This window comes from Falco biarmicus, chromosome 3, assembly GCF_023638135.1.
Source record: "Falco biarmicus isolate bFalBia1 chromosome 3, bFalBia1.pri, whole genome shotgun sequence".
Lineage (NCBI taxonomy): Eukaryota > Metazoa > Chordata > Aves > Falconiformes > Falconidae > Falco > Falco biarmicus.
The window spans coordinates 23004079-23023715 of NC_079290.1; the positions used below are offsets into that span (position 1 = coordinate 23004079).

Genomic DNA, 19637 nt, shown 5'->3' on the forward strand with positions numbered 1-19637 from the left:
ATTTCTAGCCCAACTTATGTTAGTCAAATCGTTTTGCTGGGGTTTTTTTGTTTGTTTTGTATTGTTTTGTTTGGTTTTTTTCCCTAAAAGAAAAATGTGGGAAGCTTGTTTGAAAGTCTACTCTATTATTTTTAACTTCATTAAGTCATGTTTTTTTCCTTCTTTTTTCTATTTCCCCTTTGACTGAGAGTATAATGTGACCTTGTTAGGTGAAAATATCATGCCTGAAGTCTTTTTTATCTGATTTAATCTCAATAAAAATGCCATCCTTCTAATATAAAGTTTTGAGACAAGTAATGAAGAGCTGTTCAAATAGGTTGATGGGTAGTTAAGAGAAAGGGCTCATTCCTTGTAGTCAAAAGGATTTATGTCTGCTTTTCTACATTTTTTTGTCTTTGGATTTCCAACTCAAAAATTCACAGGAAATATAAATAATACAACTTTGAGCCAAACAAATCAAAAAACTCTCAAAAAAATTTACCCCAAAACTAATTATATCCAGCTCTTAAGAAAGTAGAGAGTGATTGTAAAAAATTCCAGAGATTTTTTTTCCTGAAATACATATTTTAGTAATCTATTTTCAGATTAGAATTATATATTGGTACTCTGATGTTTTCTAGTCTTAAAAAAAAGAACTACATTCTCTTCACTGTTCAGTGACTCAGATAAAATTCATAATTACTTGATACTAGTGAGAAGAAAAAGCATTCTGTTGGAATTAAGCTTTTGAGCTCAATATATTAATAAAGTGATAGAATTACTTGCATACATTTAGTATTTCTGTTCATTTTGTTTCATCTTTCCATAAGTTGCACAGTATTGAATAAACTCTACCACTTGAATTCCATTTAATCTCTTGTGGCCTACATCTCAAGATTTTATTTCAGGTAACTCAGTATTTCTTCACAAATTATAGGGTTTTCTTCTGAAGAGTAACAGTCAACTGTGCCTTAGTAGCTAATCATCCCTTTCCTTTTCAGATTGGCAGAGCGTTGCCTGTTGTATGGAGGGCATACTGCAGGAAGAGTTATAGTTTGGAGGAACTAAGTGAATAGGTCTTGCTGCAGTGTTCTTGTGTGTCCTATAAACCAAAATAAAAGTCCAGAAATCTCAAGAGAAATATGGAATTAGTGATGGAATTAATTCAAATTTGCTTCTAGAGGAAGCTACCCTAGGAAAATAATAGTCTACCAAAATAGTCTTCTTTTTCTCTTATATTCGACTAATACCAACTTAATATTTTTAGTATTCTTTTTCTATTAAGCACTAGCTAACAACAGAGTTTTTAGGAGTAAAATCCTTGTGGTTTATTTAATACATGATAAACTTTTAAGATAGAGTGCTAGCAAAATCAGCTCTTTCTTTTTCTATCCTATAACAAAAGTGCTTTTAGTGTGTTATATGTGCCCTGAAGCCAAATACTGAATTGTTTTTGTCAGGGATTTGCAGTTTCCAAATTCTAAAAAAGAAGTTTTCATACAAGATTTCTACAGAGACGTTCACCTCCGTCATGATAACATTTGAAAGTATGTAGTATAAAACAGTTTCAGTGTTTCTGGGAAATATATGGCTACCAGGCAACTCACATCCAGCTTAGCAATGAATTTCCCTCTAAACTTGCACTTTTGGTATCAGAATGTATCAGAACACTATTGGTCTGATAGTAAATTGCCATCTTCTTGATAGTGATTAGTTAGGCACTGAACCAAATTTATAGCAGTTTTTACTAATTGTGTAGTAATCACAGAAGGTGCTGTTAGCTCTGCTTCTTATGCAAAGCATTGCCAGTGAAGAATGCTATTAAAATATTGAAAAATATTTTAAAAATATTATTAAATTTCTACAATTAAAGTTCATGTGTAACAATTTAGTAAAAGTTTCCATGCCTTGTTAGATAATACACTTCTTAGAATGGGACAGAACTTCATTGTCATATGTTTAGTTTAGTAATCTCCAAACTTTTTTAATTGAGCACTCAAGTAAAAAAAAATTCTGATCACACCTCACCAATATATGGTTATTTCTTTATTTATAACTTATATTCATGTACTATGGAAGTTCTAATATTTTATTGCTGCAAAAGAGTGGGTTATCTTGCACAAGACCAGTGGTTTAGTTCTCATAAAAAAATGAGTGGATTAGGTCAGGTTGCTTAAAGAATCACCATCAAAGGTATGATCAAAATATGTTTAATTTGAGTTTCTGGAAATATGACTGCTCAAAGTTCAATGGCAAGGTTCACTCTATTAATTACTGCATGGGTTGAACACGCAAAGGAAAATTGAGTTAGAATTGAGCTAGCTTGATTTACACATCAAAGGCACAAAGTCATAAGGCAGACCTTCCTGTTGAGTTACAAGGTTCAGAATAGACCCCCTTGCTTTCTAAACTCTTAATAGAGCTTAGGTGCAGCTAGGTCCAATCTTAGTCTCAGACTTGGACAACAATTTATATCTAAAGGATGTCTAAGGTTTACTCACAGTTTAAGGTTGATCATAACACTTTAACAGCACTTAATCCATGACTATTTTAACATTTACAAAGTGAATCAATGCAATTTACTTAAATTACAAAAGTGGTTTACTGCAGATTTGAGAAGGTAATACTTATACTATACTTATTACAATATAGCTAAGTCAATTCACACACAAATGCACAAAAGCACAGAAGAGTTAGTTACAGATATATATGCAGAAATGTACAAAGGTATACCTGTTAAAAGTTGCACTTGAGTTCAGTGAAATACTCATGTTGAATGCCTTTGCAGTTCTCAACAGGCAAAGGGTTGAACCTCAAGGAGCATGGGCATCAGCCCAGGCCCCATTGTCAGCTTTTGGTGACAGTCCTCCTAGTACTGCAGACTGGGGTGTTCAGGAGCACTGAGCAGCATCATGAACAGAGGATGATGCTGGTTGCTGCCTGCTGCAGTCCAGGAGGTCTCAAAGGGTCTCACTTTTGGCCCGCTGTTTGTAAGGATGTGAGATAATTGACCTTAGTCATCTGTAAATTTCCCTCCTGGCCATAACCTGAGTCGGTATCTTTTTCAAAATTCCAATAACAATAGTACCGTTCCACTCAGGTTATGATCTGGGTCAGGAATGTTCCAAAGCTGCCAGGGAGTAACTGACCGTCCCTGCTCTCATCCTCTACCTCGGCCAGGCAATAGAAGTTCCTTGTACATACAGTCTTTTTCCCCGCTTAGCCATGCAAGAGTTACCGGTATGGTTAAAGGGTGCTTAACCACCCAACTCTTATACAAACTCAAAGGCCTAATGGGGATTCCTGAGGTTGTAGGGCAGCCCAGAAGAGGGGCAAAGTGTGCCACCACAGATTCACATTTTGAAACGTCCCTCAGAGCCACAGAAATGTCTAAGAGAACTGTGTCTATCTTGAAATGCATATTCTGGATCTTTAGAAAGTGTACTTCATCAAAAGTGATGCTGTTCTAAGCTAGCTCATTATCCTTATTTAGATTCAGATTCTTGTATGCTTGAGCATAGTGGGGAAAAAAGAAAAATAAATAATAAAAAAGACAAATAGCTTTGTTTATTATCCTGAATTGTATCATTAAAAGGAATCCTTTCCTCTTTAATTGTCACTTTGCAAGATGTTCTGGGCAGGTAGTGACACACAGATGGCTTTTTCTGAAACCTAGTGTGATACAACTGTTAGCCAAGAAATTTTCTCAGGACCCTAAGGGCACCGACAGCCCATCCTGGTGCTCCCCAGCTCCATCTAAGCAAATGCAAAAACGAAAGACCTTCTTAATCTGGAAAATTTCAGTGAGGGTTTTTTTTTTTGAAATATTGGAATTGTGTTACTATTCTATATGCTCTTAGTACACTACTGAGATCTTATTTTTTTAATTCTATACTGTATTTTCTTATTATTTTGAAATATCTCTTTGCTATACAGTGTGAGCAATAGCAACAGTAATGAAGAAATTTACTGTGAGACATACTGTCTGAATAAACTTCTGTAGTATCCCAAACAGTTTATTATTTTAAAGAACTTTTCTTTTTCCTTTCAACTGAAAATAGATAAGACTAAACTTCTAACATAACTTCTCGTACTCTTTGAAGTAAGGTATAGCCAAAACATACTCATTACTCTGCTAATAGCGAGCTGCTAGTTGTCACAACCTAGTTAAATATACAAAAGCTGAAGCTTTTATAAAAAAAAATACAATTATCTGCTATTTATTTTCATGATGAATACATATTTACAGGTAGGAATTTTCAGGAGCAGGCGGACTTTTTTGGAAAGTTTTAAAGGTTGCATTTTACAAAAGAAAGATCTAGTAAACAAAACAGTTCATTAAAAAAGAAAAAGTTTTAAGATGACTTTTGTTTCTTTATTTGAATATTTAAGAAAAATGGGAAAAGTTTTGACTACTTGGAAACTGGTAAGACATTAATGTATTATGTGGTATGCTAAATATGCACTTTTCTGCTATTAATATACAAATTCAATGTCTACATCTATATATACATATACATGCATATTTTTTGAAATTTTGTATATAAGAACTGTGATGAAAATGCCTTTATATAATTTCAGTGAAAAATATTCTGTTACTAAGTTCATCAATTTATCTTTTTTCAATTCCTTAATTTGTTTTCACTTTTTTTCCTATTTAGACTCTTTTGAGTGAGCGGCCTTGCTAATAGCTTTCTGAAAATCCAATTAAATTCTGATTTTATCTTTTAGTTTAGAAAATTTTCCATGGAACTCTAACAAGCTGAATTTTCTTGTCTTACACATGGAGCTAAGCATTTTGCACATACTGAGACAGTGGTTATATTTTTTTAAAAGACTGCATGCTTTTAATCAGCGTCCTCATACTGTAGGTGTCCCTTGTTTATCTTTGTTCTCCAGATAATGCATTGCTTTGTATACTTTCACAGTTTTGGTGCTGATGATGCATTTTCTTGATGGAGGTTTATACCTATTTATTCAACAAACAGTTTATTTAAATGCTAGTTGTACTATCTTCAGTATTAAGGACTGCAAAAAGAAAATTATCTTTGTTAATATTTTCTCTCTATTGACTTTTATATGTCATCATAGTTAATTGTTTTCACTAAATTTTATTCTCCTTAATAGGTTATATGACATTCTTCCATATGCATAATTGTCATTCATGATTTCTTAGTATAGGCTTGCACTACCTTTGTGGTTTTAACATTTTCTCTGCCAGTTAGAAAGCACAGGTATGCATTGGTAAAATAAGTTACTTTCAAAGTTTCTTTCAATAAAATATTCTTTCAAAAAGCCTTTTGTAATTACAAGGGAAACAGAGAATTAGACATCTCAGGAAGTAAGATATTTTAAGTGCATGATGCAAGGATGTATATTTTACAAATGAAAAACCTTTACTGACACCAGAGACTTTTTAATTTAAAAAAATTATACTTGTTTTTAAACTGATAATCAGATTTTTGTCTCCTATGGATATGTAAAGCTCCATTAACTACTATGGTCCTATATTTATTTTAATTAAATTAAATATATATATATATATGTGTTAAATTTCAGCTATTCAAAATATATGTGTCAGAAAAGAAATTATACTCTGTAAGGAATATTTCTACCTTCCCACCTTTGATCATACTAGTTTTCCAATACTCAGCAGTTACAACTACAGAATTGCAATCCTACACATTTTTGTGCAAGCTTCATAGTTGCATCTCTGTATGTATCATCTTTGCTTAATTAATTTGCCATATTGATCATGTTTACTCCTTTCTTCATACTAATCTCAAATTTAAATTCATGTGAATGTCTGAAGTTAATAGCAAAACTCATAATAATTTCTGAAGAGCAGATTGGAGTATTGGAATTGCAAAAGCTTTCTACCAATTTACTGATTTCTGTCGCTCACCAAGAGCTGATTCAGTGCTTACAGGACAGTGAGATCTTAATTGTTTTTGTCTGTTACATGTAAATGAACTAATGATCTTTTTCCTGTATTTATAATGTGTCTGAAATCAGATCTGGTACTGTAAGAAAATTTACATTTTTTCTTCAAATAAACATAGTGACTTAGAAGTATAAATGGTAGATCATGCATATCAGTGTATTATAATTTGCTTCTATAGAGTTGTAGTAAAATCCCTTTTTTATGAAAAATATTAAGGATCAAATTTTGGACGTCTCATGTTTGTATTTCACTGCACTGTTATGACTCTTATTAAGTAAAGTAATTAAGTGGGTTTAATATGCATCTGTGACCATAAGTAGTATAAATTTAATGTTTGGTTCTGAAGTTATTAGACAGCCATGTCTCTACACTTTTTATATTTCCAAATACTGTATGAAATACTGAGAAGCACAGTTAGAACTAGTCCTCAAACACATGAATTATCTGCATAGGAATAGTAATCTAATTCATGTCTTTAGATCTGTTCCAAAAAAGAAAGCAAATTCTTGCTGAATAATAAATAATCAAAGCCAGGATGGAAACGTCCAAATATACAAGAGTAAGCTGGAGAGGAGCTGATCTGTTTCTTAACAATACTACTAATACTAGTAATTAATTTCCTGATATTCACACTTTTAATATTTCAATTTCTTCAAAACACAGCAGCTTAGAGTCCACCAGTGATTGGAAGCTAGCTTGTATTGCCACAATGTTGACTTGAAGTAGCAACCAATGAATTTTGACAGACTAACACATCAAATATGTCTATAATCAAGGAGGCTTCTTGTGTCAGAAGGATCTATTAATGGTAGATGAATCTGAATGCCTGAATGCCTGTGGAACTTCTGTTTTACATTGTATTGTGGAAACAGGCAGCCAGTCAGCCATGCAGGTGACAAGTAGCCAGTATCAAGATTGTGTGGCAGGGTTCTCAAATCCTTAAAATAAGTAGGGACAGATTCAAGAAGTCCAGGAAAAGGTGTTATGTGATGTTAACTTACCATTATATATTCTAATATATTTTTATTTACAGTTTTGCGACTTTCAGCTTATTTGTAAACTCTTCTTATGTTAGACTTACTCATGTGAAGAGCTGTGTAAGTCAATTATCTGAGTCAGTACTCGAAACCCACTGGAAACAATTTATTCTTCTTATCTACTTTACTTACTCTTTGCAGTGTGGTAAAAATCAGCACAGAGCCATGAGAGGCAGTGCACACTTACGTGAACTGCCTTGCGAACAACTACTTGAATTAGGAAGGGCTGTCAAAGAATGTTTTAAAATAAAAGATATAGGAAGTATTTATAATTTTCAATAAATAAAGCAAAAATTTTATGTAGAACACTTGCTTTGTTTCTGATTTTCCTAATAATCAATAAAAGCTGAACAAAAATTCATCTTAATTTTAGAAGTATATACTACACTTGCTGTACCTTGTGGCACCTTCAAGGTTGCAGCAATTGAAGAAAAAATCTTCATGTGATTCATACAAAATTAGAGACAGAGGCAGGAAACCTGTGATGTTTACTGAGATAAAGACCACATGTAATGGGCTAAAAGCAAAAATGGAAATATTGAAGGATACAGTATTGAAGAATACAGTATTGAGGTTTACAGGCAAATATAAATTACTGGGTAAAGAAATCATGTAATAATTTTCTTGGTTGTATTTTACTGGCAAACTGTGGATTTTAGGCTTGAACATAACGTATTAGTTTATTAGAATATTGTTATAGTAGAATGTTGCTTGCACTACAGTTATTACTGAACAGAAATACTCTGATATTCACCAAAATGCACAGATGTGTTTTGTTCATCAGTCACCTGACAAATGCAGTGAGATCAGTCATATACAGCCATTAAAACCCTAAAGGTGTACACTTTTCTCCCTTTAACCCCAAAGAAATTCAATATTAACCCATAACTTTTCAGTATTTTATGTTTTTGTATCAGGAGCTTTCCCAACCTGCAAATAAATATAGCTAATAGCTTCATCTTTGCAGCTTCTTATATTTGTATTTTCTAATTATTGGACATTCATGTTTAAATCACTCCTTTTTTTCCTTCTTAACCAGACTTTACGACCAAGTGATTGATTTAATTTGTGGTGGGGGTTTGGGGTTTTTTTGGTGTGTGTGTGTGGGTTTTTTGTTTGTTTGGTTTTTGTTTTTTGTTTTTCCCCTGCTGGATTTCAGACTATGGTACTGAAAGCAAATGTCTGTTAGGAATATTTCATATTAGTATGAATAACAAAAATTAGGAATCAATGTCTTAGCTTTCATTAGGGCCATTCTTCTATAGAATGACATGGCTTTACTTTGAGACCTCCATTATGTAGCTAACTTGAGAAAAGGCAGCAAAACCTATTCATAACCTTACCACAGCATATGTGCTTTATGTCCCAACTTTGCCCCAAAGGGTGTATTCACATGTTCAGATGGAGTACCAGATTGTATGTAGAATACTCATTGGTTTTCCCGTCTTGACTTTCTTCCCCCACACAGAGACGAGCTGCTGGAGTCATACAGTTTCTTATTCCAAACATAGATGAAAAGCTGTGCTCAGCATTAGTCTCACAATTATGATCTCAGTGCTTCAGCTATTGAGCATAAATGAGGAGCCTTCCTCTCATCTCCCTCCACTCTCCTTGTCTTCAGGCTTCTGGTGTGTCTTTGAACAGACTATTCACTAAAGTATTGCTTCTCTGAGGGGTAAAAGTGGTGCAGGTGGATGGAAATAGTGACGTTCTTTCTAGAGGTTAGTGGGAGGAAAGGAACAAGTCTTCATCCAGCAACAGCTGAATCTTCCTCTGGTACTGATCAAATAAACATGCTTTGCAAAAGTGCAATACAACTGTATGGCAATTTCACATATCTTAGTGTGAATTTTTTTATTCATATAGGCAAGATGTTCTGTCAGAATACAGTAGAAACAATAATTTACCTTCTGCAGTGTATTTGTGGTGTCATAACAATCACGGGAAAAATAGGTTCATGTGTAGCTGAGGCTGCTTGCCAGTTCTACAGCTTCATACAAGGAAGTTAACTAATATTGCATTCAGCAAAATATGAGTATCAAGGAACCAGCAATAAAACTTCTATTGACTTCAGCAGATTATGAATTTAGTGCCTTACAAATGTCATTCACGAGCAAAAAGGACACAGTTTATTTCCTTTGTGTTATTTGTGATGTGAAACACAACCTATATTAAATAAGGATATCAGTTTGTTTTTATTGAAGGTATACTACTGTAAATAACCATACAGACTTTGATTTGTAAATAAATGCCCTTTGTAGTCTTTAAAAATAGAGAACACAATTCTGTGTAAGTCTAACTTATAAGTTTCCTTTAAAGTTTTCAGTGCTTCAGCCATTTGTTCAATGGGTTGGACAGTGGTTATAGAAGAAAAAATGCTGCCGTGCCATACACAAATACATATGCATAAAAAATTTACAGTGATAAAAGTGTTCTTTGTGTTCTTATCTTTCAAGACATTAGTGAAGGTAATGACTAAATTACTTCTTGAAATGTTTTAATAATATCTATATAATTTCTTTTACTATATATTTACTCTTTCTATGCCAAATACCTTTTTTTTTTTTTTTTATCAAAGTCTATAATCTTGGACATAAAAGAAAGTCTATTTTACTTTGTCAGAGTAACTATACATTAATAGCCTTTTGTATAAGATGGTTCCAGTTTTGGTTAACAGTATTTTAATCCTTATGTCTTGACTAATGTAAGTTAGAGCTTGGTTTATGAATCTGCTACATGTATTTTGTATGTGACTTAAAAGGTGAACTTTCTTTTTGCAGTCAAGACTTGTGGATCCAATCTGCAGGGACCTGGAGGCACTTTCACATCACCCAATTTTCCATTCCAGTATGACAGTAATGCTCAGTGTGTGTGGGTCATCACAGCTATCAATACTAATAAGGTAAGTTTAAAATTCTGTCTTTGCTTTAAAAAAAAAAATAAATACTAAAAAGCACATGTAGACCATTAAATTTGTCACTAATATGATTTATCTCTGCAGTCCAGCTTCTGTACTTGGTGCATTGCAGACATTTCTAAGAAATGGCTGATGTTAGATGGGTGTGGACAGATGTTAAAACCTGTTTTTTTCCCCTAAGAGTGTTTTGCTTTTTGTATGCTGAGTAGATGCTATCATGTCTTTATGTGTTTCTCTAAATGAATTCCCAGAAGAAACTACTCAGTGGTATGAAGCACTGTCATGGGTCCACTAATACTGTGTTACAATCAGTAGAGCTGTTTTGTGTGTACGATTGTTTATATCATGTTTGGCCTTAGACTATGTGAGAAATCACTGAAGTTCATGAATTCACTTTCACTTCATGAAAGACTGTTTTAAAACGGTGTAATTTATTTCATTGTCTGAACCACTGTATTAAAATCCTATATACTTTATATCTACGCTTTAAACCAAAAGTACTAGGAGTTTGGGTAATGCCAGTAGAGCAATAAAGCTAAGTTATGACACCAGTTGTCTTTAAATTCAAGAGCTAGGCACCTGGCAGCAGTGGCTATATTCTATTTCCAGGTGTATCATTTTATATGAACTGAGTGTAATGGACTTGTTCAGCTGTAATAAAATTAAAATTAGCAGTACAGCTCAGGAATGCTTTATAAAGGTCCACCAACATCTGTGTTTGCTGGTACATGGGTATATTCTGCCGCCTAATTTCTGTTTTATATTACCTTGCATCACACTTCATTAATTGATCAGAGAGGCCTAGAAAACCTACTCTTTTACACCTGAGTTTATCAAAGGACTTGGTTAAAACATGATTACATTTCAGAAGCCATTTAACTACATTAGTGCATTTCTCCCTCTAGTCTTACAAAGTCCTGTGTGGAAGCCACCCTTATGCTCCACTTTGGAAGAAGAAAAAAGGATATTTAATCAAGTGATTTGAATATTCATAGTGAAGAAGCTAGCTGTGTTTGACAGGGGAGGGAGGGTTGTTTGTTTTATCCTTGTTCCAAGGACTGCTCACCCAATTTATTCAATATATAGATCATCAAAAAGGTGTCAAGAGTCCTTCAAAGATGATGCAGTCTCTGTCCCACAGATGGGTAAAAAGTACAAAAGTAATAGTTAAGATCCATTTCTCTGGCCCTTCATATTTTTATTTCATCAATCAAAACCTGTTGATGATCAAGATGAAATCTGTGCACATCCAGAATTTCTGAGAGAAATTTCTGTCAAATGTGGCAATTTAATATAATTTTTTTTTTTGAGGAAATTCAATGCAGCTCTTACACTTTGAACAAGTGCTCCAAATGGCTTCAAAACCACCACTGAGCTGTTGCATAGAATGAATTTAAGACCTTTTTGGCTACATTTTACATAAAATGGTTTCCTTTCTTAGATGCAACATGGACATGTCTACGTAACAAAAAAAGTCTAGTAAGTTTTTATATATTCTACCAATAGCAGAAGCAAAACTTTAAGCTCGCAGACTGGTATGGATCTACTGCAGGTAGACTGCAGGTTTAAGATTAAATGACTTGAAGAGTGTTAAGTATCATACTCAGACAGAGGTATTCATGTCTTAGTGCTGCCTTCCTCCTCCCTCCCTGCCAATTCACAACATGGTGATGCAATGTTATCTTCAAAAGCTCAGAACTTTATTTTGACCAAAAGAATTTGTTGGTGGAGTGTTCAAAAACATTATTCCTCCATATTATTTTCCTTACTAATTTCCAGTTTCTGCTTTTAAGGAACTTTGAATTTATAGCTGAGTGCAGGAAATTAAGAATGAATAAATTCTTTGTCTCTGCTTGTCAGTGTGGTTCAGAGTTATGGAATGATTAAGCTTGGAACAGACCTCTGGAGATCTTCCAGTGGAACTCCCTTGCTCAAGCAGGGCCACCTAGAGACGGCTGCCAAAACAGTCATGGAATATCTCAAAAGATGGTGACTCCACAACCTCTCTGGGCAAGCAGTGCTAGAGCTTAATTACCCTCACAGTGGAAAACTGTTTCCTGATGCTCAGGCAGAACCTCCTGTGTTTCAGTTTGTGCCCATTGCCTCTGGTCCTGTTACTGGGTATCAGCAGAGTTTGGTTCCCTCTTCTTTACATCCTCCCTTCAGGTGTTTATGCACATTAAGATCCCCCTGAACCTTCTCTTCTCTAGGCTAAGCAAACCCAGCTCTTTCCACCTTTCCTTCTTGAGAGATGCTCCAATACCTTAATCATCGTTGAGTCTGGGAAGAAGTTGGGTAGGATGGAGGTTTTTTTTTTTTCTTATTTCTCACTTCTGTATTCTATTTTTAATTGGCAGTAAATTAAATGAAGCTTACTCAGGTAGAGTCTGTTTTGCCTGTGATGGTATCTAGTGAGTGATCTCCCTGTCCTCTCAAACCAAGAGCTTTTTCATCCCATTTTCTCATCCTGTTTTTCTGAAGAGGAATGATAGGGAGGCTTGGTGAGCACCTGGCAGATAGTGATGTTTAAATGACCACAACTTAATATTTTTATGTCTCCTCATTTATTTAAATACTGTGAAAGTGTTGAGTAAAAGAGTGAAAACAAGAGTTAAGAACAGGTCACTTAGGGACAATTAAATATGAACTTTTATATAAGGCCATAATCAAGAATACTTGTTAGTGGATGGTACATCAGAGAGTTATGTTAGTAATAAGAATGCAAAGAAGTAATGCTAAAATAAGCAAGGTATTTTATTTCAAAACATGAATGTTGGACACTGTTCCTGCATTTCTGTGATGTACCACTGAATTTACTAGCCTCTGAGAAGCCTTAGAATCATCATGGGCAGATTGTACTGCAAGGAGTTATCCTCTTACAGGTAAGTTTGTAAATGCTTCAGCATTACACCAAAAATACTGTTCTTTATATGTTATAGGTTGGATGTAATTATACAATATACAAATATCTTTGATATTGCAATGAAATTCAGACTCACAGATAAGTATTGGGTTTTTTAAATAGCAGGTAGATAAAAGTTTTACAATGTTATCAGAAACAACATTCAGGTATGTTTACGGTTTTCAGTATAAACAGAAAAGGTGTCTAGCACTGATTATAGGAACCTAAACTTGTTGAGGTTAAAAGAAAATGAGATTATTTTACAAGTTAGATCAATTTCTTTTTGGCATATATTGAGGAATCTGCATGTATAAATTTTTTGCTTACATAATCAGTGGTTTAATGTGTTCCATTTTGATTCCTGCTAACAGTACCTTATTTTCCTGAACACAATAATGCTTGCCTTGCATGACTACTAGAAGGCATAACTTTTGATGTTTACCTTGAAGTCAAAAGCATCATTGATGTATAATGAAGATCAGCCATTAAGAGTTATTTATAATGAGTGAAAGAAATAATGTCATGATGTTCATTATAACATGGCAATATTTACAGGATTTTGTATCACAGCCATGAGAACCATGAGGACTTATTGATCCTGATATTTCAGGACTTATTGATTTCAGAGCTGCTTCTGTTGCATCATTTGCAACAAAGTAGCTCAGAAATTGAGACTCTTCTGAGGAAGAAAGCATCAAATGAAAGACCCTGAAAGGAACTTTAACTCTGGTGTATATGGACATTCCTCCCATGTCTACATGCCTATTCCAGGATTGAATCTGGCTAATTTTCTTCCATGACTGGTTTCAGAAATAAGTTTGATATCAGTACAGTATGAAAGTAATATTGTTTCAGGCAATCAATTACCTCCTTAGCTTTGTACTGCTTTACAGTTGGTCTCTAGCCTCATACAGTTAACCAGACATGCTGTTAATCCCCAGGTATTGTTGGCAGTGGAGTAGAACCATGACTACATCCCTCAAACAGGGCCACAGAACACTGTGAGTGTACTATTGGAAAGTAGAGAAATTAAATACAAAAACAGTTGTGAAAGGAAGGTCATATGTATGGCAGTCAGTAATAAAATTTATTGATGAAGATGCAGCAACACATCTGATACCAGTGAGATCCACATATTTCTACTGTTCTTATCCATGGGTTTTGCATGCTTATTTTTATCAGGATCCTGTTCTGTGGAGTTGATCAGTTCAAGAGAAAATAATTAAGATTATGATTAGAAATAAATCTATGATGTTCCAAAGCTCTGAATAGTGATCCGGTGGAAAAAGAAATATGGGGAATTTGTACATAACTTTTTTTACAGTGAAATATGTGTGATTGCCTGCATGGTATCATACCCAGTAAAAATGGTTGTATTGTTTTTTAAAAGAAAAGTCTTCTGAACTTTTTCAACTGCTGCTTATTGAAACATATACTCTTAAATTCTGCTTAAATGTGAAGTATTTCGGAACAGTTGAACATCTTTCATATAGGAAATTTACAGTCGATTTAGAAAGAGTTAACTTTATAAGAATGTTTTTCCCAAAAGTTTTAACTCTCCCCCCGCTAAATACTGAAGCTATACTGACATTTATTTTACTGTAGTTGTGGAAAATCCCAGAGGAAACCATGAGCTAACCTAACTTAAACAGTATATTGCGGGTTTATGTTCAACTTGCTGTTCATGAGGAGCCCCACTGCCTTTTCTGCAAAGCTCCTTTCCAGCCAGTTGGCCCTGAGTATGTACCAGTGCATGAAGTTGTTCCTCCCCAGAGGCAGAAACTTCCATTTCCATTTGTAGAACTTTGTGATGTTCCTGTCAGCCCATTTCACCAGCCTGTCAAGGTCCCCCTGAATAGCAGCACAACCCTCTGGTGTATCAACTACTCCTCACAGTTCTACATCATCTTAAAACTTGCTGAGGATCTTCTCAGTACTATCATCAAGGTCATTAATGAGAATGTGGAGCAGGACTGGACCCAGTACTGACCCTTGGGGCACAAGAAGAGTGACTGGCCTCCAGCTGGGTTTCTTACCTCACTGTAGATTCATCTCCCCATATTCCATCAGTTTTTCTGTAAGAATGTCATGAAAGAGGCTGTTGAAAACCATAATGAAGTTCAAGATCAGCATCCACTACTCTCCGGTCATCCGCCAAGCCAGTCTTCTCAATGTATAAGGCTATCAGGTTGATCAGGCATGATTTCCCCTTCATAAATCCATGCTTGCTACGTTCAGGCATCTTCCTGTCCTTAGTACATTTGGAAATGCTGTCCAGGAGGATTTGTTCCATCACCTTCCCACAAATCAAGGTAAGGCTGACAGTAGTTCCCCAGATACTCTTTCTTACCTTTCTTGAAGATAGGAATGAAGTTTTCATTCTTCCAGTCCTCAGGAATCACTTCCTGTTCATCATGACCTTTCAGAGATGATTGAGAGTGGCCTCACAGTAACACTGACCAGCTCCCTTAGCACTCGTATATGCAACCCTTAGGCTCTGTGGACTTGTGTATATCCAGTTTGTTTAAATGTTCCCTAACCTAATCCTCATGCAGCAAGAATAAATCTTCCTTACTCCAGACTTTCCCTCTAATCTCAGGGGACTGGGATTCTTAAACACTAGTCTCATCAATGAAGACAGACCTTCTTCACTTCAGTACATTGACCTTTTCAGCACTCTTTGTCACTGTGCAACCTGCCCCATTCAGTGGACAGCCCCTGTTTTCTGTCATAAACCTTCTGCTGCTGACATACCTGTAGAAGTCCTTCTTATTAATTCATGTCTTTTGCCAGACTTTACCCCACATGGGCTTTGGCTTTCCTAGAAATATCCCTGCATACTCAGAGGAGTGTCTCTATACTCCTGGGTGTCCTGATCCTGATACCGTCTCTCTTATGCTTCCATTTTATGTTTGAGTTTAGTCTGGAGCAACTAATTCATCCATACAGGCCTACTACTACCTTTGCTTGTTTGTCTGTTCATTGGGATGAACCATCACTGAGCTTGGAGGTAATGATCCTTGAAATCAAACAGGTTTCTGGACTGTTGTCTCCAGAAACATCTGCATGGGATTCTTCAAAACAGAAACCTAAGCAAAGTCATCAAGGTTGTGTTCTGCCTTTTGCCTTGCCTCTTTCCTTTCAGGATCCTGAACTCCACCGACCCATGGCCACTGCAGTCCAGGCTGCCCCAACCTTTAGGTTCCCAACCAGGTCTTTCTTGTTTGTAAGGAGGTCCAGCAGAACATGCTCCCTTCTAAGCTTTCAGTCACCTGTGTTAGGAAGTTGTCATCAATACACTCCCTAAATGTCCTTGATGACTTGTGCCCTGCTTTGTTGCCTTCCTAGGAGATATTGGGGTGGTTGAAATTCCCTGTGAGGATCAGTACCTGCACATATGAAGCTTCTCCAACAATGTATGATGGAGGAAATTCATGGACAGTTTTCCCACTTCAAGATTGTCCACCCTTTTTTTAATATAAATCAAATAAGTGATTTTGTCACCTTTTTTTTCCATGGCTACTCTGGAATCAACTAAAGCTTTGTCGACCAAAAATAGCAGAACTATAGTTCCAGAGATCTGCTTGAAAGAACATTCAAGGAAATCATGCCTCTCTGTGGTACTCTAAAAGTGCAACAGAATTTAAAGTTCTTCGCTTTGGCCTGAACTGTGATTCTCATATTATTAACCCTTTGGGTCCGTATGAAATATACTCCTGAACAATTGCACATAAATGAGAATAAGGATTTCTCAGTTTGAACTCCACTTGATTACATTTCTCACATCTAGTAAGGGAAATGATATTCGAATATCTCTTGCGATGTTGTACAAACTCATCAATTACATTTTGGACCATGCTATCAATTGCTGGTAATTTATTCTGACATTAGGTAATGGGATCTTGTAATTTTATGTTTACATTTTGAATATAATCAAAGATCTTTGTGGTTTTTTATGGCAGAATTCCCTTCCCCACTGCAGCCGCAGTGCATTTTTTCTACTGCTTTTCTTCTAAAAAATTAAAACTTGTTTTCCTTTCATTGTTTCTATATCAGATCAGATGCTTGAACAACATTTCTTACCAATAAACAGCTGGACATACTGTTTATAACTGTTTATGGTATCACATTTGGTTTATTCTAGCTCAGATATGAACTGTGTGCACAGAAAGCAGGCTGCAGGCGGAATTTTAGTTACTTGCATCTTGTGCCAGATCAGTCTTTTTCTCGGCTCCTGTTATGATCTATTGTTCATGCAACTAGTAACATAGAGTTGGTTTATTCATAGACTGACAGCTCTTCTTAAAGGGAGACAGCAGTTTGTAGCGTCTGAAGTGGAAAAGAGAAGCCCATAGCAGAGGACTTATTTTACTTACAGATTTGTGTAGGAATACCATAGGTAGAGGAAGTTAATGATTTCTGATGGGCTTAACCAAAACAGAGATTTATATATAGAGAGATATAGATATAGATACATATTTAAGCAAGAGGAAGAAACTTTTTTTTCTTTAACACTGGAAGGCCAATTCAGTTAATATCAACAAGACAGAAAAAAACAGAAAAGCATTATCTATGAAATCTGCTTCAACACAAACCATTATAATTTTGTTAATACAAAAAATGTCTTTAAATTTCCCTGCACGAAATACCTACAAAGTCCCATCTTACCAAACTAAACACTGGGTGGATTGATACAGCATTTTTTAGAAAAGCTGGAAACCATCACAATTTGATGTTCTAAAATAATGAGTGTCTTTTCTTGAACTTAAACAATTATGATCATGAAAGCATTTTCATATTGTTTTAAAAATTGCAAGATTATCTGTATTGTGTTGTCTGAATGACAAAACCTCATTTTGTGTGTTTTATTGTTTCCATAACTCAAATAGCTATTGCTGCTTGCAGTGACAGAAATTCTGCAGCTGTTCCTTGACCTTTTCCAGAAAATCTTTGTTAATTTTAAAACAGAGAATGAATGATACACATGATAAAATTCCAGACAGTGAGGGAAAGAAAGCTGTTATGTGCTATTAATATGCATACTGTAGAAAAAAACCCAACAAATAAAATACATATGTAGATTTGTAGACTATAAATCTGCAAATTACCTGTTTGAGAGGTAGAGTGAAATCATACGGTAATTCTTCATTATAGTTGTGTTCTCAAATTATGGTGCTTCAAATGCTTTAGGTATTTTACCAATATAAGAATGGGGTACTTAATTATTTTGTTCTTAACTAATCCCTAAAAAAAACTTTTTGTTGTTGTTGTTGTATACAATAATATTAGTTTGCTGCATACCTTTGCTTTAGCTTAGCAAAATAAACTGGCCTCATTACTAATTAAGTAAGATCACCGTTTCCAGGACTGCACCAAGGCATGATTGTTTTTTTCATTTGTATCTTCACTTGCTTCCTTTTCATTTGTTACTAGGTAAACTCTGAAGGTTGCATAATTCTTTCAGCTTCACTTAACATAAAGGGCTGTTGTTAGACAGTGAATGCCTTGGTTTATTAAATTTTCTTTGCCATATATAGTATACATAGAGCTACACCAGACCTGTTAGGCAGTAATTGCTAGATAATTGTTATCATAGCATGCTAAAAACATTTTTGGACAAAAGAAAGCCAAATAATGCGGAGATACTCATTGTCAGGTCAGTACAAATCCTGTGGGTTTTTCACTACTAATGGCAAAAATGCTATTTGCTGGGTTACATTAAACCTTCATTCATGTAATTTCCTTAGATAGCATGTGGGATAAGAAAATTGCAATTTTGACTATTGATTTTGCCCTTCAAAAGGATGGGCAACAAAATGATCAGTTTAAATTTAACAACAGGCTAAAATACCAGTGAAATCTGAATTAAGGCTAAAGTTAACCAGAGTTCAAGTCTTATGACTTATACTTGCTGGGTTTTTTTGTAATCCACTGACTGAAACACTGTGGAAAATGTCAGTGCTAGAATGACAGCCATTCTGACAGATGTCAGCCATATTCGCACCACATATCGTTCACCACCATACATTAAGAAGGAGAAAAATAAGCAAAAGGACTCCTTTAAAAAAACCCTAAAGCTGTTTTCCAAGATTATAAAGAGAAATTAAATATATAAGGTGATTGTTAAATTTAGATGGATCAGAAAACTAGGTCCAGGTTCTGATTAGTTTACAGGCAGGAGTTCTAAAAAAAGAAATTTTACATGATTGCATGTTATTTTTTCTTTGTCACCATTATATTTTAAATTTATATTCATTGTATTTCAAGCATAAAAGTATGCTTACTGCATGCATAAATGTTTCTTTATAATGTGTTCTTTAGAATATAGGTTTCAAAAGTTTGCCAGTGTTCCCATTCTTACCTTTCTATCTATTGAATTTTGAAATAATTTTGAAATAAGTAATGATTTATGCCTGAGAGTTGGGAAATAGTTGGGGGTGGGTTTTCTTGGTTTTAGGCTTGTGTTTTGTTTGGTTTTTTTTTTTTTTTTTAATTATTACTTTTGCTAGGTTGTTGGTTTTTTTGTGGTTTCTTTGGGGGGTTTTTTGGTTTTTTGTTTTTTTTTTTTTGTGGATGTCAAATATCTGTTAGGAAATTTATAATCTGAATCTTGTAGTAATGGCAGAGCCTACTGAAAATTTATGACATTTGTTTCCAACTGCTATAGTCCTTCACTTTCTGAGAAACTGTTGAAATAGTTCAAAATGTCTTGGAAACTCCTCACATGATATTTTCTACAAGTCTGAAAAAGTTTACTGAGGCAATAACTTGCAACTGCTATGGGATTGATATGGTTCTCATTTATTCACTCTATATTAAGATATTCTTAATTAGGTTTTAAAAAATATTCTTACATTC

At 34.8% G+C, this 19637-nt stretch overlaps 1 protein-coding gene across 3 annotated transcripts in view; it reads left to right on the forward strand.

Moving 5' to 3' along the window:
• Positions 1 to 19637, forward strand: part of CSMD3 (CUB and Sushi multiple domains 3) — a 725150-nt gene that overhangs the window by 317954 nt on the left and 387559 nt on the right. For all 3 annotated transcript variants that reach the window (XM_056333378.1, XM_056333379.1, XM_056333380.1), the window contains one exon: positions 9741 to 9862. In XM_056333378.1, the coding sequence (XP_056189353.1) occupies positions 9741 to 9862 (122 nt within the window). The remainder of the gene's footprint in view (positions 1 to 9740; positions 9863 to 19637) is intronic.